The sequence below is a fragment of the Zea mays genome, chromosome 8 (genome assembly GCF_902167145.1).
Source record: "Zea mays cultivar B73 chromosome 8, Zm-B73-REFERENCE-NAM-5.0, whole genome shotgun sequence".
Lineage (NCBI taxonomy): Eukaryota > Viridiplantae > Streptophyta > Magnoliopsida > Poales > Poaceae > Zea > Zea mays.
Window position 1 is genome coordinate 129,685,816 of NC_050103.1, and position 27,220 is coordinate 129,713,035.

A 27,220-nucleotide genomic window follows, 5' to 3' on the forward strand; every position below is an offset into this window, starting at 1 on the left:
GGACGATCACCCCGAGGCCTCAGCCAGCTGTCCTCCGAGGACATCAGCGCGACCCGAGGCCTCGGCAGGTCAATTCCGGCGTCGATCCTGCTAACGGACGACCCGGCCCGGCTCCGGCCGACCAGGTCTTCTTTTCGAGCCAACTCTGCCTCTGTTCGCGCTGGCACCGCTACCCCTGGCCTCGGCTCATCGAAGAGCGGCCGAGGGGTTCCTCTAACTAAGCAAGGGAAGCCTCGGACAACAAGGCTGACCGAGCCGAGGGACTCCTACGCCTCCGGGATACGGATACCTCACTCGTCACCTTTACACGGGGCGACTCACGCTTGGTGAAACGGTTCAGACAACCAACAGGCGAGTCTTAGTGCTCGAAAATGAGGAAAAAACACGGCTCCGTGCCGAAATTACATACATGTTCAGGCCTCGACAGCCACAATGAACAAAAACACTGGCATTCGAAGTGCCATCACAGACGGAACTCTGGTTCCGTCCCCGCAGGTATGAACAGCCTCCACACCGGGGAGCCTGCGGGGCGACGAGCACCGGGGGACCCGCCAGCGACCTCTGCAGCAGCAGCTATGGTCCCAGACGGACGTGGCCGCCGAAGGGCTCTCGTTCGCGTTCCCGCTCAAGGGACGCGAACCAGCTATTAAAGCCAAAGAGCGGGCCGCTCCAAAGCGCACCGGCAGGTCCTCGCTCTCGTCCTCGCCACGAAAGCGAGGAAGAGGGCGGAATGTTGCATCCTAGCTGGGCAGCAACAGTTCGCCTTCCCCGGCATGGCTGGAGGATGTCTCCTCCGCAGAGCTGGAGGATGGTTGCCACCACCAGAAGCTGGAAGAAGAGGTGGCCAGCCGGCCCGCGCGGGAGGTAGAGCCTCGGCTCGCCTCGCTCCCCGCCCCAGCAAGGATGACGAACATCCTTGAGGCTGAGGGCGGGACCGAGATCACAGCCTGGCTTGCCTCTCCCCATCCAGGGGCTGGAGGTCACCGTTTTGGGTGACCACCGGCGGAGGGGTGCAACCGGGCTGTATGATGAAAATCCTTGAAGCCGAACGATGGCTGAAAGGTACCAACTCCCACGGAGTTGCGTTCCTCCAACGACAAGGCGGAAAGACTGCGAGCATCCCCCATCCGGGGGCTTGGAAGGTGGAAAGGCACGATGCATAAGGGAGCGCGAAGACATGGTCGCCTTCCAAGGGGGTCACCCTCCTTTTAAAGGCGACTCTCCCTACTTGCGTCCCCAGCCATCGTGGGCTGAGTCTTCTCCAACACGCTCCAAGGTCCTCCCCTACGGCGCGGGGGCTAGGTCCCACATGTCATGCAAGCCGGCTCAGAGCAGAAGAAGCCAAACCGCCGTGCGCGGTGCGTGCAACCGACCAGCGGTTACAAGCGGCTCTCCACTTTTGCCCAGACAAGCGGGCGAAAGGGCGGGCAGCCATGCAGGCGGCATGCAACCGCGCCAAGTGGGCGCACTTCTCCGACTCCCAACACGCCCAGCATGGAGGCCCAGGCCCACGCGTCATGCAACCGGCGCGCCGAATGCTTCGTGCATGCAACTGCACCGCCACTTGCGCCACCACCGCGCCTCCTCGACTGCGGAACCGATACCGCGACTCGAGGCGACCCAGAGCACGACCCAGCGGCGCCAGCCTGGCGCGACGGTCGATGCGGCCGAAAATGGGCCGATAGTAATGGCGGTGGCAGGCGGGCAGGAGCAGCGGTCACGTCGCCAGCCAAGCCTACGTCCCATCCAGGGGCGACGAGAGAACCCTCTCTCACGGCGTGAAGACAACGCGCCCGTGTTCCGTTCCTCGAACGGCTCGCGCGCGCGCAACGGCCGCCCCGCGAACCACTCGCCCCGTCGCATTAACTCCGCGGCGGGACAGGCGGCGCCTCTGGCAGGAGAAGCGAGCGACGCTTCACCTTCGCCATAATGACCGCGTCAAAAAAGGTACGCCGCGTCGTTCGATTTTGTATCCTTTTCCTTTTTTTCCTCTTTCTCTCTCTTGCAACAGGGACCGGGAAAGGGGGATACCCCGAAAAGGATCCTTCCCCGTGAAGGAACCAGGCTCCGAGCCTCCCTACTGATCAGAGGTTCGAAGGCTGGCCCCTCGGAAGGGTTCGATAGTCGCCTCAGAGCGCGTGGGCTCCACACCCACTACTGGTCAGAGGTTCGAAGGCCGGCCCCTCGGAAGGGTTCAACGGCCGCCTCAGGCTACTCGGGCTCCGCGCCCACTACTGATCAGGGGTTCGAAGGCTGGCCCCCGAAGGGTTCACAGCCGCCTCAGACACAGAGCGAGGGATGACCATGGGTATGTTCGATACATAACCAAGGCTCGGGCTGCGCTCCCGAGGTACCCTAGGACATTTCCGAGACCAGTGGGAACGATCTTGTAACGGAATCCCATCAGAGGGAGGCATCGAGCCCTCGGACCCCGTCGCCAGGGGACCGGGTCCGGCAGATCACCCGCAGGTACTTTTGGGCGCGCCTCTGGGCCTCTAGCCGACCCCTAACGAACAGGGCACGGACGTCCACTCGGATCACCCGCCTGTAGCTCACCGGAGACACCATGTTCGGCGCCCACCGAGGGCAACATGGCGCTCTCCCCCCCTCCTCCTTGCGGAAAGGCGACGCAGGGGCGTATGTAAAAAAGTCGAGTCTGTCCCTGATTGCCCTCTCGCCCCGTGCAGAGGCTCGGGGGCTGCTCTCGCAAACCCGGCTCCGGCCAAACCGTTGACAGCGTCAACATACCAGCCCGAGAACTTGGGACCCGACCGTACACCCGGGCTACGACCAGCTCGCATGAGGGAACGACCAGACCAGCCGAAGCATTGCGCGAGGCATTAAGACCTCGGAGGAGTCAAACCACTCCTCCGAGGCCTCGGGGGCTACACCCGACGGGTGCACTCGCGCGCACCCACCGGAACAAAACGCAACCGAGAAAGGCTGGTCCCCTTGCAAAAAAGTGCGACGAAAGCCTCCAAGCGAGTGCTAACACTCCCTTCAAGGCTCAGGGGCTACTGTCGGGGACCATAATTAGGGGTACCCTCAAGGCTCCTAATTATCAGCTGGTAACCCCCATCAGCATAAAGCTGCAAAGGCCTGATGGGTGCGAATAAGTCAGGGATCAGTCCATTCGAGGGACTCGATCACGCCTCGCCCGAGCCTAGCCTCGGACAAGGGCAGCCGACCCCGGAGGATCTCCGTCTCGCCCGAGGCCCCCCTCCAGCGGCAAACATATTTCCGGCTCGCCCGAGGCCCTGTCTTCGCCAAAAAGCAACCCTGACCAAATCGCCGCACCGACCGACCAAATCGCAGGAGCATTTAATGCAAAGGTGGCCTGACACCTTTATCCCGACGCGCGCCCCTCAGCCGACAGAGCCGAAGTGACCGCCGTCACTTCGCCGCTCCACTGACCGACCTGACAGAAAGACAGCGCCGCCTGCGCCGCTCCGACTGCGGTGCCACTTGACAGAGTGAGGCTGACAGGCAGTCAGGCCCGGCCGCAGGCACCATAGGAAACTCCGCTCCGCCCGACCCAGGGCTCGGACTCGGGCTAAGTCCCGGAAGACGGCGAACTCCGCTCCGCCCGACCCAGGGCTCGGACTCGGGCTAAGTCCCAGAAGACGACGAACTCCGCTCCGCCTGACCCAGGGCTCGGACTCGGGCTAAGTCCAAGAAGACGACGAACTCCGCTCCGCCCGACCCAGGGCTCGGACTTGGGCTTAGCCCCAGAAGACGACGAACTCCGCTCCGCCCGACCCAGGACTCGGACTTGGGCTCAGCCCCAAAAGACGACGAACTCCGCTTCGCCCGACCCCAGGGCTCGGACTCCGCCCTGGCCTCAGCCGACGGTCTCCGCCTCGCCCGACCCAGGGGCTCGGACTCGACCTCGGCCACTAAAGACAGACTCGACCTCGGCTTCGGAGGAGCTTCCACATCGCCCAACCTAGGGCGCGGACCAGCCACGTCAACAGGAGGCGCCATCATCGCCCTACCCCAAGCTGACTCGGGCCACGGGGAACAAGACCGACGTCCCGTCTGGCTCGCTCCACCAGATAGGCAATGATGGCGCCCCGCATGCTCTGTGACGACGGCGGCTCTCAGCCCCCTTACGGAAGCAAGAGGACGTCAGCAAGGACTCAACAGCTCCGACAGTTGTCCCTCCGCCAGGCTCCAGCGCTCCTCCGACGGCCACGACATCACACCAGCTGGGTGCCAAAATCTCTCCGGCTGCCACAACGGCATGTACTTAGGGCGCTAGCTCTCCCCCGCTAGACACGTAGCACTCTGCTACACCCCCCATTGTACACCTGGATCCTCTCCTTACGCCTATAAAAGGAAGGACCAGGGCCCTCTTAGAGAAGGTTGGCCGCGCGGGGACGAGGACGAGACAGGCGCTCGCGTGAGGCCGCTCGCTCCCTCTCCCGCGTGGACGCTTGTAACCCCCTACTGCAAGCGCACCCGACCTGGGCGCGGGACGAACACGAAGGCCGCGGGATTTCCACCTCTCTCACGCCCATCTCCGGCCACCTCATTTCCCCCCTTCGCGCTCGGCCTCGCGTCGACCCATCTGGGCTGGGGCATGCGGCGACATTCACTCGTCGGCTTAGGGACCCCCCGGTCTCGAAACGCCGACAGGCACGCACCACCATACACGCTTGCTTAAACAAAAAGGCAAGTGTGTGTTTGCGAAGAGAATTAAAGGCAGGCCAGCACAAAAGCTACCCCGACGATGGCGAGTGATCATTGGTGTCAGTCCTCCTCTGCTCACCTCCGGCGCCGAGATGACGCCACAATTCTTGATATAGTAGTCATCGAACGCGCGCGACATGATGAGTACCGATGACTCTTGGCTGGGCTGCCAAATGAAGTGCACCCCGGGCTCATCAGCGAGGTAGTACACATGATCGTTGCACCACCGGATGTGCTACTCCTCTACATACATCTTGTTCGAGGACACTCACACAACAGCAACAATGGTCGTCATCCCAGCGCACAAGAATTCATGGCCGGTCAGTAGCGACTTACGTGGCAGGTTGGGCTTCAGGTGGATGATGAGCTGGACGGCGTGATGGCACTGTCGTCGGTTGCGGTGCCCAGAACAATCTGAAAGTCGTCGGCATTGGCGACGACCATGAGGTCCCCCTGTTTGACGATGGACAGCGGGTGCGGCCGCTCTGGACCGCGTCCAAGCGGCAGCTGCGCCGGAGCTTGCCGTACACAGCGACGCATGGGCCACGTAGGACTGCTTCCAGAGGTCGAACTGGCAGTCGCCAAGCTTCTTCTTGTCGTCGATGAGCAACACCAACGCGATCGCCTCGTGCTAGTGGTGTTTGTTCGGGGTTTGCAAGTAAGAAACATGGATTCATCTTTGACATTGATTTATGAAAATGACTTATAAGTCAGATCCATAGAAAAATATTACGGAGAATAAATGTTACACATGCAAAAAAAGAAATTTAAGTTGAAAACATTATTCAAACAAAAGAAATTGCATGCAAGACTCGTCTTTAAATACTACTCTCTCAATCCAAAAATATAATTTAATAATCTCGGTGATACTTATCTACTACTACACATTGTGAAGGGTAGCAGGTGGGGTTCAGGAAAGATGTAATATATATTTTTACTATAATAGATGTAAACATAAACATACATGTGGTGTAGTGGTAACTACGAGTATATTTGCTTAAGGGGCTTGAGGGGTGTTGTGGGTTCGAATCCCCTTGGGGCCTTTTATTTTAATTTTAGCTAGACGTGGGATGTACGTGAGAAGGGACCGTCGGAAAGGCAAAACAGAGAATGGGAATGACAGTCTACTCCTTACTGCCTTAATAAGTAGTAGAGATAAGCACCCAATAAACTACATATATATTATCATAATCTAGGTATTCACATTACATAATCGACCTAATAATCTGTTATTTGTTTCTTTTAACTTATTTAAGCTAGATTATATAAACTAGAGGGTAAACAAATAGAGCATTAGTCAGTGTTTGTTTGGAATTATAATCTGCCCAAATTATATAATCCAACATATTTTAACAGATTATAATCTCAAACAAACGCCAAAGTCGCACATGTGGATACATGTAGATAAGTAAATACATAGGAATAAACACATCATCTGGACCCACGTGGGTTAAAGATACAACAAAAATGGCAAGCTTTACTATGAGAGCCCTGCACTACCATACTGCTGACAATATATCAAACGCGTCATGAACACCATCGTAGTCTACCAAACAACTTACATTACATAATCTAACCCATGTACAAAGCAGCGGTGATAGCAAAAAGACGCCGGCTACTGACAATCAATTGAATCATCCCCACCAGATAGCAACCAGCGAAGATACTCCACTCCATCATCCAAGGATGAAGCCTCGCCGGAGATGGTCACCCTCTTGCGTGTCAGTGTTTCCACCGTCAATGCTTTCCTCTTCCGACCACCTCTTGGCCGGGCACGCAACTGCTCATCCAACTCTTCAAAGTCTCCCTGCATGAAGCAGATTTTTGTTATCCACAGGTTCACACGGTTTGATCACAAAGCAGATGTGAACATACGTTTAAATTAGAGATACGTACGAAAATCAGGAGCTGATAGTTTGACCTAATAGGCCAAAAAACACAAACTCGGAATTAACATAGATCAGGTAGCACAACTCACTTCCATGTATACATGAGCACCAGATGTCTCATGGTTATCCCTGACATGCTTGTAGGTGAACGCCTTGCCACACCCAACGATTCCGCACTTGAAAGGTTTCAGCTGGTCATGGCATGCCTTGACATGCTTGGTCAGATTTGATTTCTGCAATAGAAAATAGGAATACGCTTGGTTTAAGAAATCATTGGAAAAACTGAATAGGCGCATTCAGAAATCTACCAATCTTGCTTACGTTGGAAAAGAAGTGTTCACAACCATCAAAAGTGCATTTCATCCTTCCATCAGAGGGCACCTTGTCATGTGATTGCAGATGCCGCTTGATGTTCTTCTTCAGGTGCTTTTCTCCACATATCTCACACTGAACATACTGATGGCAAGATTGGTTATGAGCCCTCAGATATTCAACATTTCTGAACATCTTCATGCAACCTGGCTCACAGCACACTACCTCCACATAGTCCAATTTAACTGCAAGGAAACAAACTCAAATTTGGAGAACCAATATGCTGGACAAATGAAAAACTTGTACTAGTACATGAACATGATGTGAGTAATATGAACACTCTGCATTTATTAATTTCCTAATTATCAGGTTAATGCTGACCTACCATGAGATTCCTCATGTTTCTTCAGCTTTGATGAATACCTGAAAACCTTGTTACAGCCGTCCTCCTTACAAACAAATTGATGGGGGTTCTTACTATCATGGATTTCCTTAACATGCCGTTGCATATCTGCCTTCATACTGAACCTCATATCACAACCATCCAGGGTGCAACTAAACAATTTGCCCTCATGCTTAAGCATGTGTCGGTTCAAGTGATCTTTTCTTTTATAGCTGAAGGGGCAGTCTTCCAGTGGGCAAATAAAGAGTCTCTACAGTCAAACAAGGATATGTGTTACGACCGAAATATTTATAATGCTCTTTGTTTAACATTGTGCTAAATGCTTCAAATAATTAACCAAACGATTATCAGAACTCAGAATTATAAACTGTACTGGATCATGATAAGGACCTACAAAAGTGACACAATTTTTACCTAATAACTAAACAAATGTGCCAACTTGTTAAACGTGTGTTTTAGGAGAAATGTTATGACGCATATAATGGGAAAAAAACCTGCTAAAATTATAAGGTAAATGCATCTACTTTTGAACTATGAATCTATAATAAAGAAAAACTAAATGCTAAAGCCTTCTCAACAAACTATAACAAGTTCAGCACTTCCATTCAGTACATCTGTTCTTGCATAATGAGACGATACAGGACTATTGTCACCATAGCGAGCTGAGAACCAATGCAGAATGGCCACAGCTTTCTGAGACGACATTTTGATATTGGATCCTAAAGCATCTTCTGGAAGCTCCCATTAGGAAGCCCTTTATGACATGGCAGAATGAAGGGAGGATATTTCCACCCTTATCTCCAAAAGATCCATAACCCATATAATCCTTACAGGATTATAGCAAGTTCACTTCATCATTTTTTAATTGCAAAATAACACGGTTTTAGGACTATTGTCACCATAGCGAGCTGAGAGCCAATGAAGAATGGGCCTAGCTTTCTGAGATGACATTTTGATATTGGATCCTCAAGCATTACATCAGAGCTCCCATAAGGAAGCCCATGGAGACATGGCAGAATGATGGGAGGATATTTTTCAGCCTTATCTCCAGGATCCATACCCCATCTAATCCTAACAGCACTAAAGAAAATTAGAGGTAATAAAGGAACTTATAAAGTGAAGACCAAGCTTTCTGAAATATTTTGATGTTTGATCACCAGATTGACACAACTAAAGGCCCCCAAGTCAGAAGAACAAAGAAATAAAAAAAACTCCATAATTCACTGAATTGGCCCATATGAGAAGGCACAATACATACTAACACTGAAAACAATCATGTATGACATGAAATGCAGAATTTAGACTATGAGCATCATGATAAAAAACTAATTTTGTACAAGAACAAACCTACTCAGTGAGCGTGACTGAGGCAATCTTGTTGAAGCTTCACAGGAGGTCATCCCAACCTGTTACTAGTTCAGGCAAGAATAAAAAATACCTCGTCGCATTTTGGAGTTCTTTAAATGGGATCCAATGCTTCACGCTGTTAACTATCTATGCCCTGCAAAACAACTGCATTTAGCAAATCATAGTGGGAAAATCACTATTACAACCAGCCTCATAAGTCATGAATGCAAATCATCATGTCTGTATGTCTGTATACTTCAAAAGTGAAATTGGGGGCAACCAGTGCCAACAAAATAAAAAGAGCAAGCTCATGCTTAATTTGAGGAGATGAATACCAACCTCATGTGAGTGACTTTGCATGTGCTGCTTCAGATGAGCTGGTTTCTGGAAACAACGGCCACACTCTTGGCACCTATGTTCCTGCTCATGAACAATCTTTTCCCCATCTGAGTTGTATATTTCTGATTTATCAAGTTCATCCTGCAGATAATTTTCAGAAAACATTAGAGATGCTATGTATTGCTCCAAAACAACAATAATATGAAGGCAGACATCAAAAGGTAAATAATGTGTCATAATATAGATGGTGCATAGCTATGCAATCAAACAGGATATATATCGACTAATGTGTCAATATATCACAAAATGTTTATACCTTATGATGTGCAACCATGTGAGCTTGAATTAGGCATTTCTTTGACCTGACAACTGTGCAAAATTCACATTTGTAACGCCTTATATCCTTGCAACCCTTCTGTCCGACACTTGCATCTCCCTCAACATGAACTTCAGAACACATCTGACAATGAGTGAATCACAGTTAAAAAAAGTAACGCACATAATAAGAACTTCCAGATTTAGAAAGTAGAATACAATGCAATAAAATAGATAATGTATGATAAAATAATCTTGCCATTTAGAAGAAACTTCTCTGTAGTCCAGCATTGCAACTAAAACCTTTATTAAGTGACTGGTAAAAGTAAAACCAACCTCAACATATATCTAATAATTTCTTGCCACCAACTTACAGCAGTGGATTTCTACACTATAATCTTGATCTAGAGACGCTGCAAGATAAGACTAATAATAAATAAATTACAATGAGATCATCGAATTTGATTTCGGCACAAAAAAGGCTATTTAATGGGAAGACTCATGTGAATCAATCATGCAACAAATGAGCAGTATATGATTCTATGATTTCTTCATCAACAGAAATGGATGAACCATGTTGCTCCCATGAGGATAATCTGATATGTGTCTTGAGCTGCCTTGTCATGTATTCCAAGGTTTCATAAATTTCCCTTCGATCATCATGTGTCTTGTCCTCTACCAAGAATTCATGGACAACACCATCAAGTTCTATCCAACTACACCCTGGTTTTTTGAAGATTTCAAGAGTCAACATTTGCTGCCTCAACTCTTGAGCTTCTCTCCATTTATTTGATGATGCATACATGTTCCAAAGTAGCACATAAACTCCATCATCTCCAGGCTCTATCTTTATAATTTCCTTTCCAGCAATCTCAGCCAGCCTATTATTGCCATGAACCAGACATGCACTAAGAAGTGACCTCCATATAACAATATCAGGCACCAGATTCATATCAGCTATTAGATCTTCTGCTTCCTCTAGTAATCCTCCCCGTCCTAACAGATCAATCATGCAACCATAGTGCTCAAGTCGGGGATCAATTTTGTATACTTGACGCATTCTGTTGAACAATTCTCTACCTTCTTCTATCAAGCCAGCATGGCTGCATGCTGACAAAACAGAAACAAAGGTTACACTGTTTGGAACTATTCCAGCTCTAAGCATGTCCTGAAAGAGCTCAAGAGCTTTCCTCCCATCTCCCTGGACTGTACAGCATGAGATCATAGTCGTCCATGTAAAAAAATCCTTTGACTGGATTTCTTGGAACACAGAAAATGACATCTCAATGCGCCCACTCTTTGCATACATATCCATCAGAGCATTGCTAACAATTATATTCGAGCTGGCATTGCATTTGCTTCCATACCCATGAATGACACTCCCTAGATCCAGAGCACCAATGTCAGCACAAGCTGAGAGTACACCTACGATTGTAACATGGGTAGGGCGATGGCCCTCCAGTACCATCCTACCAAAAAGCTCTAGAGCCCGTACAGGCTGCCTGCCTTGCACATGACCAGTTATCAGTGTTGTCCAAGCAACTGCACTCCTCACAGGAACCAGATCAAAGAACGACAGTGCAGAATCCAGACCAGCACATTTGATATGACCATGCAGCATGCTACCCCATGTGACCTCATCTTTCAGAAACATCCTATCAAACACCTTTACCGCAGACTCAAACTCCCCACACTGGCTATACATATCTATTAATGCATTGCCAACGACGACCTCGTGATCCAATCCAAGCCGAAAAATAAGGCCATGGACTGCCCTACCAACCACTAGATCACCAGCACCACTAGAGGCAGACAGGGCACCAACAACCGCAAAGCCATCAAGGTGGTGGCCAGCGGCAACAACACGAGCAAACAAGGATATAGCTTCGCGTTGGTGATCTAACTTGAGATGGAGGGACATGAGGCTAGTAAAGAAGATAAGGTCAGGGTGTGGGATCTCATCGAACAGCTTGCGAGCATCAGCTACATGGCCAAAATCAGCGTAGCAGCGGAAGATTTTGCAGGAAACAGACTGATGGTTGGGGTGGAGACCATGGGTAACAGCCAGAGCGTGGATTCTCTGGAGCTCTCTTAGCTTTTTGCAGTGGGCAAGGAGGTGGTGGCAAATGCTTCTATTCATGTATCTTCTCCTTGAGGTAACAAAATCTGGAGGTTTGCGTTCCTTGATACCTTGAATGTTGACACCTGGAATTAGAGCTGAAATTACTGGGAAAACAGCAGCAGCTACAATGCGACCTATAGTAGAGGAATAAAGACTATTCACAGCTTGTGCATCGGTGTTTTGCTTCCCCCAACCGATTCTAATCTGAGCTATTCAACAACTCAAATTAAACTAGCATTGTCAAGTGCAGAACAAGAAAAAGTGACCCGTTCATGGCTATACACGATCAATCCATCACCAACAACTACCTCACTTCACGGTCCAATACTCCAATCCAAGCCAGAAATTAAGGCATGCACTGCCCTACCGACCATTGATCACCAGCGACCTAAAGACTAATGAAGACTATTCGCAGCATGTTCATCGTTGTTTTGCTACCCATAATAAATTCTAATCGCAGGTATTCAACGACTCAAAAAAAAAACTGGCTTTGCCAGGGGCAGACCAGTAAAAGGGCTCCCAAAAAATTAAAGTTAGCAGGTATAACGCATGTACACTGCAGTCGTAATTACTAGATAAGAACCGGGTTCCGGGACAGATAGGAGATAGCTGAATAGATCACGTTCATGGTTTGGGATGCCGGTTTCGTATAGCAGGGACGGAAAAGAAGGGGTCGGTATACCCTGTGAGTGCTCGTCCGGAGAAGGGCCTGACGAAGATGCACGGACGCGGGGGTAGATCTCGCCCTCGCAGCTTGGGCACAGCCGAGCAAAGGGCCGCCGGTGCCGTCACCGGCCGCTAGGAGGGATGGGGCCGTGCGACGTGCGTCCCGGGCTACCGGCGGTCGTGCCGAGAGCGCCGAACGGGGACGCGGGACGGAGGGAGTGCAGTGTGCAGCAGTGTGCGCCGCCGCACCTGTGGTGAGTGAGGTCGTGCGGCGGAATGCTGGTGCTAAAAAGGGGTGAAGCTCTAGGGTTCCACCATGCATGGGGGCATTGGGCTGTTGGGCTGTACAAGTAATGTTGGGCTATTAAATTCGGGATCCCGCTAAGTATAATAAGTTTTGATTCTGGACTAAATCTTAGTCTCTCTAGATCATCTCCAACAATGCCATATACAGGTATTGTATCTTGAATTATAGGACATTTTTCTAAAAATATAGCTCCAACAATTTCCCTATTTCATAAAAAAAATAAAACTGAATAGGACACCTCATCTTATATCCCAAATATACAACATGTATACAGTTGCCCTATCCCTGGATCGAACTAATCGGAACATTCACCGTTGACATCTCCTTCCTTGCGTCCTCCAGATCCCATCGTTTTCTTCCTTCTACCCAAACCGCACCTACCGCCTCCTTGCCTTCTTCCTCGCGCCCTTCTGTTTACCTGATCCCCTTGTTGTGCTACCCCTAGGAGCAGCTGCTTGGTCGCCCCATGGAGGCATCGCCGCCAACCATCTATCCCTAAGTCGGCGTCCCCATCTCCTATTACATAGCGTCATCCTTCTCTTCTTAGACAATCACCCCCTACATTGACGCCCTTGTGGGCACTTCCCCCTACCCCACTAGCAGCAATCGCACTTGCGTGCACAACCGTCGCCCCCCACGTGCACTTCCCCCTGCCCCACGATCTCTTGTCCCCATTACCCATTAATGGACCACGAGCAACGTGTCCAAGAGGTTGCAATCAATGCTCGACGCAAGTCATCGCTCCAGGCTACAATTGGTGCAATTCTAGGAGGCCGAACTGGTTTTCGCCAAACATCTGGTGGGAGCACCATAGATGGCAGTGCCATGTCACAGCCTAAGGCTAAACCTGTTGCAGCGCCTGCATCTACACATCGCTTGACCCCCGACATCGTTGATCATGACTGAATGATACATGATTATAGGTATGTCGCCCCTAATGGTTATCTCTATTCAATGAGGATGATTGTGTATGCAGCACCTGAACACACTGCTTTAATGTTCATGATTATTTGTGCTTAGTGATTGTGCTTGTCTCTGTTCAATACTTCATGTGATAATTTTGTTTGAATTGTTGTTCCCCATTAGTTGATTACACAGGTTGTTGGCATGTCTATATATTACTTGTTTTGTTTTGTAGTACAATGTCCTCCAAAGATAACTACTTCATAAATTTGCTTAACCAAGATGAAGTACAAGCTTTAGGCTCAAGGGACAATGTTGAATATGATTCTGAATTCTCAAAGTCACCGCTTGCGGCTGACATGAATTTTCAGACAAATTCAAAGGACCGATCAAAAAGTTTTAACGAAGACGAGGACATGTTGCTTGTGTCGGCTTATCTAAATGTTAGCAAAGATCCTATTGTTGGATGGGATAAAAAAGATGGTCGATTTTGGGAATGAATTCACAAATAATATTATGACAACTTATATGTTCAACCACATCATAATTATGCATCGTTGCGGCATAGGTGGGGGATAATCCAACAAGAAGTTAGTCTTTTTCAAAGTTACTACGAAGCCATAGAGAGAAAGAATGAAAGTGGAAAAACAATCAATGATAAGGTAAATTGTTTATGTTTATTGATCTTGATTGCCATACAAACATCTCATGTGTTTGTCATGTTATTTTTTAGATTGCTAAAGAAAAAGATGTGTTCCATCAGTTAATAAAAAAGGCCTTTACATGGTTCCATGCGTGGAATATTCTTAGGCATGAGCCAAAGTAGTCATCAATAAAAGGTCCCATTATGGTCACAAATTTGGATGGTGAAAGTGGTACTGATGGTGACATCGTTAATCTTCCTAGACCTCCTAGAAGGAAGGCTGAGAAGGAAAATTTGCGAGCCAGAAAAAGGGAAGACAACGATTGTTATCCATTCATTGAAGAAATGAAAATATAGAGAATCCAGAGTGTAGCCATACAACAATCAAAAGGCACGTGATGGCATGTTCTTTGAGCTACAGAAGCAAAAGCTAGACAAAGGAAGAGAGCTGGAGAAGCAAAAGCTAGACCTTGAAAGAGATCAGCATGACAAAAAAGGTGGTGGAAACTGACACGAGTACAATGGATGATGAGGCCAAACAATATTACAATGGATGATGAGGCCAAACAATATTTCAAGTTACTGAAACAGGAGATGTTAGCTTGACGTTTCAAGATTCCACAACCATAGATGTTTGTTGGTTATGCTCTGTTTATTGGTTTAGTTTGCTATGCACTTTATGCTCCTATGTTTGCTACATTTAGTTCAACAATTATGTCTGAAACACGTGGGCTGAAAGATGGCACTTTTGTTTGTTAGTGTTTAGTATCACCTTTCCCTTGTGGCTCTTTAAGATTAGTCGGAAGGTTTTGATGATGAGAGCCATCTCATCATCAAGCTTGGAGGGGTCATTTGAAAGCTCCTTGCTTGGTGCCCCTACCTCCTTCGTCTCACTTGTTGCCTTGAGGGCAACAATTCGTGGCTCGGTGGCGGATACATTTCCTTGAGTGAAGTCCTCGACGTGTTTGGACTCCTTAACCATCATCTCATGGCTAAGGAACTTGACAAGCACCTCCTCGGGGGTCATCACCTCATACCTAGGATTTTTACGCAATAAAGTAACAAGTGTATCATTACATGAAATGAGTGACCTTAGCATGAGTTTAATGACTTCATGGTCGGTCCACTTTGTGCTCCCAGGGTTAGGGATTTGGTTCACCAATGACTTGAGTCGGTTGTACATCTCTTATGATCCTTCTCCGTTGTTGATGGCAAACCTTCCAAATTATCCTTCAATGAGCTCCATCCTTGTGATCTTGTCACCTTCATTTGTTATCTTGAGTGTGTCCTAAATCTCCTTGGCGGTTCTCAACCCATTCACCTTGTTGTATTCTTCCATACACAAAGAGGTATGTAATACCATTATGGCTTGGGTTGCGGTGGATGATTTGGGCCACCTCATCTGGGTCGTAGTCCTCATTACCGATCTCTGATATATTCATTCCTAAATCAACAACATCCCAAATACTTGAGTGGAATGAGTATAAGTGACTCTTTATTTTAAGACTCCACCATGAATAATCCTCGCCATCAAATTGTGATGATTTTCCTAATAGAACTAAAAACAAAGGAGTATGTTTAGGAATGCAAGGATAACAAAATGGAATTTGGTTAACCGGTTTGCTCTCATGGTGCTTTGAAGATGTAGATTCAACGCGGGATGTAGAAGGTGATGAAGAAGTGTCAGTCTCATAGTAGACCACCTTACTCATCCTTTCCTTATTGTCGTCCTTCATCTTGTGCGATCTGGAGGATCCTTGGGATTCTTCTTTCTTTCCCTTGTGCTTCTCCCTCGAGGGCACTTTTTCTTTGGGCTTTCCTCCTGACGGCATCTTTCCTTTAGGCTTTTCTCCCGAGGGCATCTTCTCATTCTTGCCTGTGAATTCTCCCGACATCACTTCAAGTTGTTCGACTCTAGATGAAGTGTCGATCTTGGGTACCAATTGAAAGTCGCCTAGAGGAGGGGAAAATTTATCGCTAAATACAAAAACTCAAACCCGGATAGGCGTTAGAACGGTAAACAATTCAATCAAAGTGAGAGAGAGTAGTTCTTCTTGCAAGTGTTGCTCTATGTGATTGCGGAATTTACTTGGGATCAACACAATTGATTTAGTATCAAGCGTGATAGTCGCCTAGAGGGGGGGTGAATAGGGCGAAACTGAAATTTACAAATATAAACACAACTACAAGCCGGGTTAGCGTTAGAAATAAAAACGAGTCCGCGAGAGAGGGTGCAAAACAAATCTCGAGCAAATAAGGTGTGTGACACAAGGATTTGTTTTACCGAGGTTCGGTTCTCGCAAACCTACTCCCCGTTGAGGTGGTCACAAAGACCGGGTCTCTTTCAACCCTTTCCCTCTCTCAAACGGTCCCTCGGACCGAGTGAGCTTCTCTTCTCAAATCACTTGGGAATCAAACTTCCCGCAAGAACCACCACACAATTGGTGTCTCTTGCCTCAATTACAAGTGAGTGTTTGATCACAAGAAAGAATGTGAAAGAAAAGAAGCGATCCAAGCGCAAGAGCTCAAATGAACACTACAAATCACTCTCTCTAGTCACTAAAGCTTTGTGTGGAGTTGGGAGAGGATTTGATCTCTTTTGGTGTGCTTTGCAATGAATGCTAGCTCTTGTATAGTGGTTGGAAGCTGGAAAACTTGGATGCAATGAATGGTGGGGTGGTTGGGGTATTTATAGCCCCAACCACCAAACATGACCGTTGGTGGAGGTTGTCTGTCGTATGGTGCACCGGACATGTCCGGTGCGCCAGCCACGTCACCAAAGTCATTGGATTCCGACCGTTGGAGTTCTGACTTCTGGGCCCGCCTGGATGTCCGGTGGCGCACCGGACATGCACTGTAGAGTGTCCGGTGCGCCACTACGCGCGTGCCTGCCTTCTGCGCGCTCTGGCGCGCATTAAATGCCGTTGCAGGTGACCGTTGGCGCGAAGTAGCCGTTGCCCCACAGTTACACCGGACAGTCCGGTGTACACCGGACATGTCCGGTGAATTATAGCGGAGCAGTCGCTACAGATTCCCGAGGCTGCCAAGTTCCAGAGCCGCGTCCTCTTGGAGCACCGGACATTGTCCGGTGTACACCGGACAGTCCGGTGAATTATAGCGCGTCGGCTCTGGAAAATTCCCGAGGCTGAGAAGTTCTGCGCGAAGTCCCCTGGTGCACCGGACACTGTCCGGTGCGCCACCGGACAGTCCGGTGCGCCAGATCAGGAAGCCTTTCGGGATGCCTTTAGCCTCTGTTTTGAACCCAACATTGGTCTTTTTGATTGGCTTGTTGTGAACCTTTGACACCTGTATAACTTATACACTAGAGCAAACTAGTTAGTTCAATTATTTGTGTTGGGCAATTCAACCACCAAAATTACTTAGGAACTAGGTGTAAGCCTAATTCCCTTTCAGTCTCCCCCTTTTTGGTGATTGATGCCAACACAAACCAAAGCAAACATAGAATGCATAATTGAACTAGTTTGCATAATGTAAGTGCAAAGGTTGCTTGGAATTGAGCCAATATTAATACTTACAAGATATGCATGGATTGTTTTTAACATTTTGGACCACGCTTGCACCACATGTTTTGTTTTTGCAAACTATTTTGTAAATCCTTTTCAAAGTTCTTTTGCAAATAGTCAAAGGTAAATGACTTAGGATTTTGCAAAGCATTTTCAAGATTTGAAATTTTCTCCCCCTGTTTCAAATGCTTCTCCTTTGACTAAACAAAACTCCCCCTAAATGAGATCCTCCTCTTAGTGTTCAAGAGGGTTTTGATATATCATTTTTGAAATACTACTTTCTCCCCCTTTTGAACACAATAAGATACTAGTTTGAAATTTACCAATTGAAAATCTCCAAATTTAAATTAGGTGGTGGTGCGGTCCTTTTGCTTTGGGCTCATACTTTCTCCCCCTTTGGCATGAATCGCCAAAACGGAATCATTAGAGCCCTCACAGTTACTCTCTCCTCCTTTGGTCATAAATAAAAGAGTAAAGATTATACCAAAGATGAAGTCCTTTTGCTTTCTCTCCCAAAGATGGAGAGTGACGTGGAGCGACGGCGAAGGATGAGTTACGTAGTGGAAGCCTTTGTCTTCGCCGAAGACTCCAATTCCCTTTCAATATTCCTATGACTTGGTTTGAAATTCACTTGAAAACACATTAGTCATAGCACATGAAAGAGACATAATCAAAGGTATATAAAAGAGCTATGTGTGCAATTTAGCAAAAGAAATTGCGCGAATCAAGAATATTGAGCTCATGCCTAAGTTTGTTAAAAGTTTGTTCATCAAGAAGCTTGGTAAAGATATCGGCTAATTGATCTTTAGTGTTGATGTAAGAAATCTCGATATCTCCCTTTTGTTGGTGATCCCTAAGAAAATGATACCGAATGGCTATGTGTTTTGTGCGGCTATGTTCGACGGGATTATCCGCCATCTTGATTGCACTCTCATTATCACATAGCAAAGGGACTTTGGTTAATTTGTAACCGTAGTCCCGCAAGGTTTGCCTCATCCAAAGCAATTGCGCGCAACAATGGCCTGTGGCAATGTACTCGGCTTCGGCGGTGGAAAGAGCGACCGAATTTTGCTTCTTTGAAGCCCAAGACACCAAGGATCTTCCCAAGAACTGGCAAGTCCCCGATGTGCTCTTCCTATTGATTTTACACCCCGCCCAATCGACATCCGAATAACCAATCAAATCAAATGTGGATCCCCTAGGATACCAAAGCCCAAACTTAGGAGTATAAGCCAAATATCTCAAGATTCGTTTCACGGCCGTAAGGTGAGCTTCCTTAGGGTCGGCTTGGAATCTTGCACACATGCATACGGAAAGCATAATATCCGGTCGAGATGCACATAAATAGAGTAAAGAACCTATCATCGACCGGTATACCTTTTGATCCACGGACTTACCTCCCGTGTCGAGGTCAAGATGCCCATTAGTTCCCATGGGTGTCTTGATGGGCTTGGCATCCTTCATCCCAAACTTGTTTAGAATGTCTTGATTATACTTCGTTTGGCTAATGAAGGTGCCCTCTTGGAGTTGCTTTACTTGAAATCCCAAGAAATACTTCAACTCCCCCATCATAGACATCTCGAATTTTTGTGTCATGATCCTACTAAATTCTTCACATGTAGACTCGTTAGTAGACCCAAATATAATATCATCAACATAAATTTGGCATACAAATAAGTCATTTTCAAGAGTTTTAGTGAATAGAGTAGGATCGGCCTTTCCGACTTTGAAGCCATTAGCGATAAGGAAATCTCTAAGGCATTCATACCATGCTCTTGGGGCTTGCTTGAGCCCATAAAGCGCCTTAGAGAGTTTATAAACATGGTTAGGGTACTCACTATCTTCAAGGCCGGGAGGTTGCTCAACATAGACCTCTTCCTTGATTGGTCCATTGAGGAAGGCACTTTTCACGTCCATTTGATAAAGCTTAAAGCCATGGTAAGTAACATAGGCCAATAATATACGAATTGACTCAAGCCTAGCTACGGGTGCATAGGTTTCACCGAAATCCAAACCTTCGACTTGGGAGTATCCCTTGGCCATAAGTCGAGCTTTGTTCCTAGTCACCACACCATGCTCATCTTGCTTGTTGCGGAAGACCCATTTGGTTCCTACAACATTTTGATTAGGACGTGGAACTAAATGCCATACCTCATTCCTAGTGAAGTTGTTGAGCTCCTCTTGCATTGCCAACACCCAATCCGAATCTTGGAGTGCTTCCTCTACCCTGTGTGGCTCAATAGAGGAAACAAAAGAGTAATGCTCACAAAAATGTGCAACACGAGATCTAGTAGTTACCCCCTTATGAATGTCGCCGAGGATGGTGTCGACGGGGTGATCTCGTTGAATTGCTTGGTGGACTCTTGGGTGTGGCGGCCTTGGTTCTTCATCCTCCTTGTCTTGATCACTTGCATCTCCCCCTTGATCATTGCCGTCATCTTGAGGAGGCTCTTTTGCTTGATCTTCTTCTTCATCGACTTGAGCTTCATCCTCATTTTGAGTTGGTGGAGATGCTTGCGTGGAGGAGGACGGTTGATCTTGTGCATTTGTAGGCTCTTCGGATTCCTTAGGACACACATCCCCAATGGACATGTTCCTTAGCGCGATGCATGGAGCCTCTTCAACACCTATCTCATCAAGATCAACTTGCTCTACTTGAGAGCCGTTAGTCTCATCAAACACAACGTCACAAGAAACTTCAACTTGTCCAGTGGACTTGTTAAAGACTCTATATGCCCTTGTGTTTGAATCATATCCTAGTAAAAAGCCTTCTACTGTCCTAGGAGCAAATTTAGATTTTCTACCTCTTTTAACAAGAATAAAGCATTTGCTGCCAAAGACTCTAAAATATGAAATGTTGGGCTTTTTACCGGTTAGGAGCTCATAAGATGTCTTCTTGAGGATTCGGTGTAGATATAACCGGTTGATGGCGTAGCAAGCGGTGTTGACCGCCTCGGCCCAAAACCGATCTGAAGTCTTGTACTCATCAAGCATGGTCCTTGCCATGTCCAATAGAGTTCGATTCTTCCTCTCCACTACACCATTTTGTTGTGGCGTGTAGGGAGAAGAGAACTCATGCTTGATGCCCTCCTCCTCAAGGAAGCCTTCGATTTGAGAGTTCTTGAACTCCGTACCATTGTCGCTTCTAATTTTCTTGATCCTTAAGCCGAACTCGTTTTGAGCTCGTCTTAAGAATCCCTTTAAGGTTTCTTAGGTTTGAGATTTTTCCTGCAAAAAGAACACCCAAGTGAAGCGAGAATAATCATCCACTATTACAAGACAATACTTACTCCCGCCGATGCTTATGTAAGCAATCGGGCCGAATAGATCCATGTGGAGTAGCTCAAGCGGCCTGTTGGTCGTCATGATGTTCTTGTGTGGATGATGAGCTCCAACTTGCTTTCCTGCTTGGCATGCGCTACAAACCCTGTCTTTCTCAAAATGAACATTTGTTAGTCCTAAAATGTGTCCTCCCTTTAGAAGCTTGTGAAGATTCTTCATCCCAACATGTGCTAGCCGGCGATGCCAGAGCCAGCCCATGTTAGTCTTAGCAATTAAGCAAGTGTCGAGTTCAGCTCTATCAAAATCTACCAAGTATAGCTTACCCTCTAACACTCCCTTAAATGCTATTGAATCATCACTTCTTCTAAAGACAGTGACACCTACATCAGTGAAAAGACAGTTGTAGCCCATTTTGCATAATTGAGATACAGAAAGCAAATTGTAATCTAATGAATCTACAAGAAAAACATTTTAAATAGAATGGTCAGGAGATATAGCTATTTTACCAAGACCTTTGACCAAACCTTGATTTCCATCCTCGAATGTGATAGCTCGTTGGGGATCTTGGTTTTTCTCGTAGGAGGAGAACATCTTCTTCTCCCCTGTCGTATGGTTTGTGCACCCGCTGTCGAGTATCCAACTTGAGCCCCCGGATGCATAAACCTACAAAACAATTTTAGTTCTTGACTTTAGGTACCCAAACGGTTTTGGGTCCTTTGGCATTAGAAACAAGAACTTTGGGTACCCAAACATAAGTCTTGGAGCCCTTGTGTTTGGCCCCAACAAACTTGGCAACTACCTTGCCGGATTTGTTAGTTAAAACATATGATGCATCAAAAGTTTTGAATGAAATGTCATGATCATTTGATGCATTAGGAGTTCTTTTCTTAGGCAACTTAGCACGGGTTGGTTGCCTAGAACTAGATGTCTCACCCTTATACATAAAAGCATGATTTGGGCCAGAGTGAGACTTCCTAGAGTGAATTCTCCTAATTTTGTCCTCGGGATAACCGGCAGGGTATAAAATGTAACCTTCGTTATCCTGAGGCATGGGAGCCTTGCCCTTAACAAAGTTAGACAATCTTTTAGGAGGGGCATTAAGTTTGACATTGTCTCCCCTTTGGAAGCCAATGCCATCCTTGATGCCAGGGCGTCTCCCACTATAGAGCATACTTCTAGCAAATTTAAAATTTTCATTTTCTAAGTTATGCTCGGCAATTTTAGCATCTAATTTTGATATATGATCATTTTGTTGTTTAATTAAAGACATGTGATCATGAATAGCATTAATATCAACATCTCTACATCTAGTACAAATGGATACATGCTCAACGATAGATGTAGAGGGTTTGCAAGATTTTAATTCTACAACCTTAGCATGTAACATGTCATTCTTAGTTCTAAGGTCGGAAATAGTAGCATTGCAAACATCAAAATCTTTAGCCTTAGCAAGCAATTTTTCATTTTCAATCCTAAGGCTAGCAAGAGAAATGTTCAATTCTTCAATCCTAGCAAGTAAATCATCATCATTATTTCTAGAATTGGTAATTGAAACATTACAAACATGAGAATCAACCTTAGCTAACAAATTACCATTTTCATTTCTAAGGTTGTCTATTGTCTCATGGCAAGTGCTTAGCTCACTAGATAATTTTTCACATTTCTCAATTTCTAGAGCATAAGCATTTTTAACCTTAACATGTTTCTTATTTTCCTTAATTAGGAAGTCCTCTTGAGAATCCAAAAGGTCATCCTTTTCATGAATAGCACTAATTAATTCATTTAATTTTTCCTTTTGTTCCATGTTAAGGTTGGCAAAAAGGGTACACAAGTTATCTTCCTCATCACTAGCATTATCATCACTAGAGGACTCATATCTAGTGGAGGATTTAGATTTAACCTTCTTCTTTTTGCCGTCTTTTGCCATGAGGCACTTGTGGCCGACATTGGGGAAGAGGAGTCCCTTGGTGACGGCGATGTTGGCGGCGTCCTCGTCGTCGGAGGAGTCGGTGGAGTTCTCGTCGGAGTCCCACTCGCGGCACACGTGATCATCGCCGCCCCTCTTCTTGTGGTACCTCTTTTTTTCTCTCCTCTTGCCCTTCTTGTCGTTATCCCTGTCACTGTCACTTGATAATGGACATTTAGCAATAAAATGACCGGGCTTACCACACTTGTAGCAAACCTTCTTGGAACGGGATTTGTAATCCTTCCCCTTCCGTTGCTTGAGGATTTGGCGAAAGCTTTTGATGATTAAAGCCATCTCCTCGTTGTCGAGCTTTGAAGCGTCGATTGGTTGTCTACTTGGTGTAGACTCCTCCTTCTTCTCCTCCGTCGCCTTGAAAGCCACCGGTTGTGCTTCGGACGTGGAGGGATCATCAAGCTCGTTGACCTTCTTTGAGCCCTTGATCATACATTCAAAGCTCACAAAATTCCCGATAACTTCCTCGGGAGTCATTAGTGTGTATCTAGGATTACCACGAATTAATTGAAATTGAGTGGGGTTAAGGAAGATGAGTGATCTTAGAATAACCTTAACCACCTCGTGGTCATCCCATTTTTGCTCCCGAGGTTGCGCACTTGATTCACCAAGGTTTTGAGCCGGTTGTACATATCTTGTGGCTCCTCCCCTTGGCGAAGACGAAAGCGACCGAGCTCCCCCTCGATCGTTTCCCGCTTGGTGATCTTGGTGAGTTCATCACCTTCGTGTGCGGTCTTGAGTAAGTCCCAAATCTCCTTCGCACTCTTCAACCCTTGCACCTTGTTATATTCCTCTCTACTTAGAGAGGCAAGGAGTATGGTTGTGGCTTGGGAGTTGAAGTGCTCGATTTGGGCCACTTCATCCTCATCATAGTCTTCATCCCCTACGGATGGTACCTGTGCACCAAACTCAACAACATCCCATATACTTTTGTGGAGTGAGGTTAGATGAAATCGCATTAAATCACTCCACCTAGCGTAGTCTTCACCATCAAATGTTGGTGGTTTGCCTAATGGGACGGAAAGTAAAGGTGTATGTTTAGACATGCGAGGGTAGCGTAGGGGAATCTTACTATACTTCTTGCGCTCTTGGCGCTTAGAAGTGACGGATGCCGCGTCGGAGCCAGAGGTGGAGGTTGATGAATAATCGGTCTCGTAGTAGACCACTTTCCTCATCCTCTTTTTCTTGTCCCCACTCCGTTGCGGCTTGTGGGAAGAGGATTTCTCCTTCTTCTCTTGGTGTGAAGAAGATTTCTTCTCCTTCCCTTTGGAGGAGTCCTTCTTCTTCTCCTTCCCTTTTGAGGAGTCTTTCTTCTCCTTCCTCTTGGTGTGGGACTCTCCCGATGAAGTGCTCCCGTGGCTTGTAGTGGGCTTTTCGCCGGTCTCCATCTCCTTCTTGGCGTGATCTCCAGACATCACTTCGAGCGGTTAGGCTCTAATGAAGAACCGGGCTCTGATACCAATTGATATTCGCCTAGAGGGGGGGGGGTGAATAGGGTGAAACTGAAATTTACAAATATAAACACAACTACAAGCCGGGTTAGCGTTAGAAATAAAAATGAGTCCGCGAGAGAGGGTGCAAAACAAATCTCGAGCAAATAAGGTGTGTGACACAAGGATTTGTTTTACCGAGGTTCGGTTCTCGCAAACCTACTCCCCGTTGAGGTGGTCACAAAGACCGGGTCTCTTTCAACCCTTTCCCTCTCTCAAACGGTCCCTCGGACCGAGTGAGCTTCTCTTCTCAAATCACTTGGGAATCAAACTTCCCGCAAGGACCACCACACAATTGGTGTCTCTTGCCTCAATTACAAGTGAGTGTTTGATCACAAGAAAGAATGCGAAAGAAAAGAAGCGATCCAAGCGCAAGAACTCAAATGAACACTACAAATCACTCTCTCTAGTCACTAAAGCTTTGTGTGGAGTTGGGAGAGGATTTGATATCTTTTGGTGTGCTTTGCAATGAATGCTAGCTCTTGTATAGTGGTTGGAAGCTGGAAAACTTGGATGCAATGAATGGTGGGGTGGTTGGCGTATTTATAGCCCCAACCACCAAACATGACCGTTGGTGGAGGCTGTCTGTCGTATGGTGCACCGGACAGTCCGGTGCACACCGGACATGTCCGGTGCGCCAGCCACGTCACCAAAGCCGTTGGATTCCGACCGTTGGAGTTCTGACTTCTGGGCCCGCCTGGATGTCTGGTGGCGCACCGGACATGCACTGTAGAGTGTCCGGTGCGCCACTACGCGCGTGCCTGCCTTCTGCGCGCTCTGGCGCGCATTAAATGCCGTTGCAGGTGACCGTTGGCGCGAAGTAGCCGTTGCCCCGCAGTTACACCGGACAGTCCGGTGTACACCGGACATGTCCGGTGAATTATAGCGGAGCAGCCGCTACAGATTCCCGAGGCTGCCAAGTTCCAGAGCCGCGTCCTCTTGGAGCACCGGACACTATCCGGTGTACACCGAACAGTCCGGTGAATTATAACGCGCCGGCTCTGGAAAATTCCCGAGGCTGAGAAGTTCTGCGCGAAGTCCCCTGGTGCACCGGACACTGTCCGGTGCGCCACCGGACAGTCCGGTGCGCCAGATCAGGAAGCCTTTCGGGATGCCTTTAGCCTCTGTTTTGAACCCAACATTGGTCTTTTTGATTGGCTTGTTGTGAACCTTTGACACCTGTATAACTTATACAATAGAGCAAACTAGTTAGTTCAATTATTTGTGTTGGGCAATTCAACCACCAAAATTACTTAGGAACTAGGTGTAAGCCTAATTCCCTTTCAAAGCGCAAGGAAGAGAACTATCAAGCACAAGGGATAGGAAGAAACAAATCACAATCAAACACAACATAAAGACACGAGAGATTTGTTTCCCGAGGTTCAGCTCCATAGAACCTACATCCCTATTGAGGAGTCCACTTAGGATAGGCCTTTTTCAACCATTTCCCTCCCTCAAACAATCACTTAAATTGTTTGAGTGTTCCTTCTCAAATCAAGAGACACTGAGTCTCCACAAGGATCTCCACACAACATTGGAGTCTCTTGCTAGATTTACAAGTAGAGATGGCAATGAGGACCCGATCCCCGGTTTCCCGCGAGGAATTCCTCTATTAGGAGACGGGGATGAGGGAAATTTAGTCCCCACAAGGATCGAAATAGGGAAAACTTTGTCCTCGTCGGGCTCACGGGGACGGGGATGGGGAACCATCCCCGTCCCCGTTCCTCGCATACCCGCCTGCGAAATTTTCTTCTTCTAAATTAGTCCATTTGTATGTTAAAATTATACTGATAATTCAATGCATAGCCTATTATAAAATAGCATACTACACTTTAAAGTAGACATTTCTTGTATTTTTAAATTTTGTTTGCTAAATTTATATTGGTTTAATATAATCATCTTTAATTTGACTCTAAATATTATATTTACCAATGGGACAAATTCCTCGCGGGGATAAATTCCTCGACGGGGACGGGAATGGGCGAAATAGTCTCCCCAGGAGCGTTCGCGGGGACGGAGAATTTTTCTCCCCACCGGGACGAGGATGGGGAGCAGTTCCCCGACGGGGAATTCCCCGTTGCCATCTCTATTTACAAGTATGAGAACGAGAATGCGGGTAACAAATAAACTCAAGAGCACAAGAACCGAGCAACGAACTCAAATGCAAACTCTCCACAAGACACTAATCATTTCACTAGCTCAAATCAATCGAATGCGGCACTTAGGAGGCTTTGGATGACTTGGAGTTGTCGCAATAAATGTATGTATGTTTTGTGTATCTCTTGTGTGCCTTTAATGCTGGTTGGGGGTATTTATGCCCCAACAAGCCCACATAGCCATCGGAATGAAGTAGGGAAAGCTGACTTTCTACGGTGGTACACCAAACATCCTACAATGACAGTTCGATGGCACACCGAACCCCTGTTAGAATGTTCATTTAGTGACCGTTCTAACGGAGGCAGGTCCTATCAGGGCACACTAGACCGGGCCGGTGCACCACCGAACCTCAGCCACATTAGCTTGACCGTTGGCTTCTAAAAATAGCCACTGAATTCAGACGGTCTGGTGAACCATCGGACCGATTTGGATATCCAGGTCTTCAGCTGCTCCAAAACAATCTCTCTAGAAAACTAGTCCAAATAACCAACAGACCGGTCTGGTGCGCCAGCCAACCAAAACTAGTTTCCTATCCTCTCTGCGCACTCGGTCTGGTGCACCACCGGACCGGTCTAGTGCGCCTCTACATAGCTAGTTTTTGACAAACTTAAGCAAATCTTCTCCAATTGAGTTTGGCTACACTTAAGGATGTTCCCATGACTTAGACAATTATATCTACAAACTATTCAATTAGTCTAAGTCACGAAACTTGGTTGTTTTGTATTCTCTACTCATATTTTGGTTTTAGCTCAAACTAGCTCCAAAAGAGTGAAACGTTGAATCTGAGCTTGCCAACCTCTATAGGTGTATCAAATAGGTTCCTGGAGGTGTTTAGCTTATCTAAAGTGCTA

At 47.0% G+C, this 27,220-nt stretch overlaps 2 protein-coding genes across 2 annotated transcripts; both read right to left on the bottom strand.

Annotated features, from left to right (window-relative positions):
• Positions 1–6,028: 6,028 nt before the first annotated feature.
• LOC100216772 (uncharacterized) lies at positions 6,029–12,367 on the bottom strand. Its single transcript, NM_001359497.1, has 7 exons — positions 12,102–12,367; positions 9,299–9,442; positions 8,983–9,123; positions 7,279–7,546; positions 6,903–7,138; positions 6,671–6,814; positions 6,029–6,499 (listed from the first exon to the last, which is right to left on the bottom strand). The coding sequence occupies exons 2-7, from the start codon at positions 9,440–9,442 to the stop codon at positions 6,308–6,310; spliced, it is 1,125 nt and encodes a 374-aa protein (NP_001346426.1). The 5' UTR covers positions 12,102–12,367; the 3' UTR covers positions 6,029–6,307.
• On the bottom strand, positions 9,591–12,345 carry LOC111674469 (uncharacterized). The gene is made up of 2 exons (NM_001359498.1): positions 12,102–12,345; positions 9,591–11,502 (listed from the first exon to the last, which is right to left on the bottom strand). The coding sequence occupies exon 2, from the start codon at positions 11,435–11,437 to the stop codon at positions 9,806–9,808; it is 1,632 nt and encodes a 543-aa protein (NP_001346427.1). The 5' UTR covers positions 11,438–11,502; positions 12,102–12,345; the 3' UTR covers positions 9,591–9,805.
• Positions 12,368–27,220: the final 14,853 nt, after the last annotated feature.

Bases quoted from the DNA above. Each gene is read 5' to 3' on its own strand.
- LOC100216772 (NM_001359497.1), bottom strand. From the start codon at position 9,442: ATGTGTTCTGAAGTTCATGTTGAGGGAGATGCAAGTGTCGGACAGAAG. The intron at 9,124-9,298 runs GTATAAACATTT...AATTATCTGCAG, and splicing joins ACATGGTTGCACATCATAAG to GATGAACTTGATAAATCAGA. The intron at 7,547-8,982 runs GTTGGTATTCAT...GTTTGACTGTAG, and splicing joins TGCAAAGTCACTCACATGAG to AGACTCTTTATTTGCCCACT.
- LOC111674469 (NM_001359498.1), bottom strand. From the start codon at position 11,437: ATGAATAGAAGCATTTGCCACCACCTCCTTGCCCACTGCAAAAAGCTA.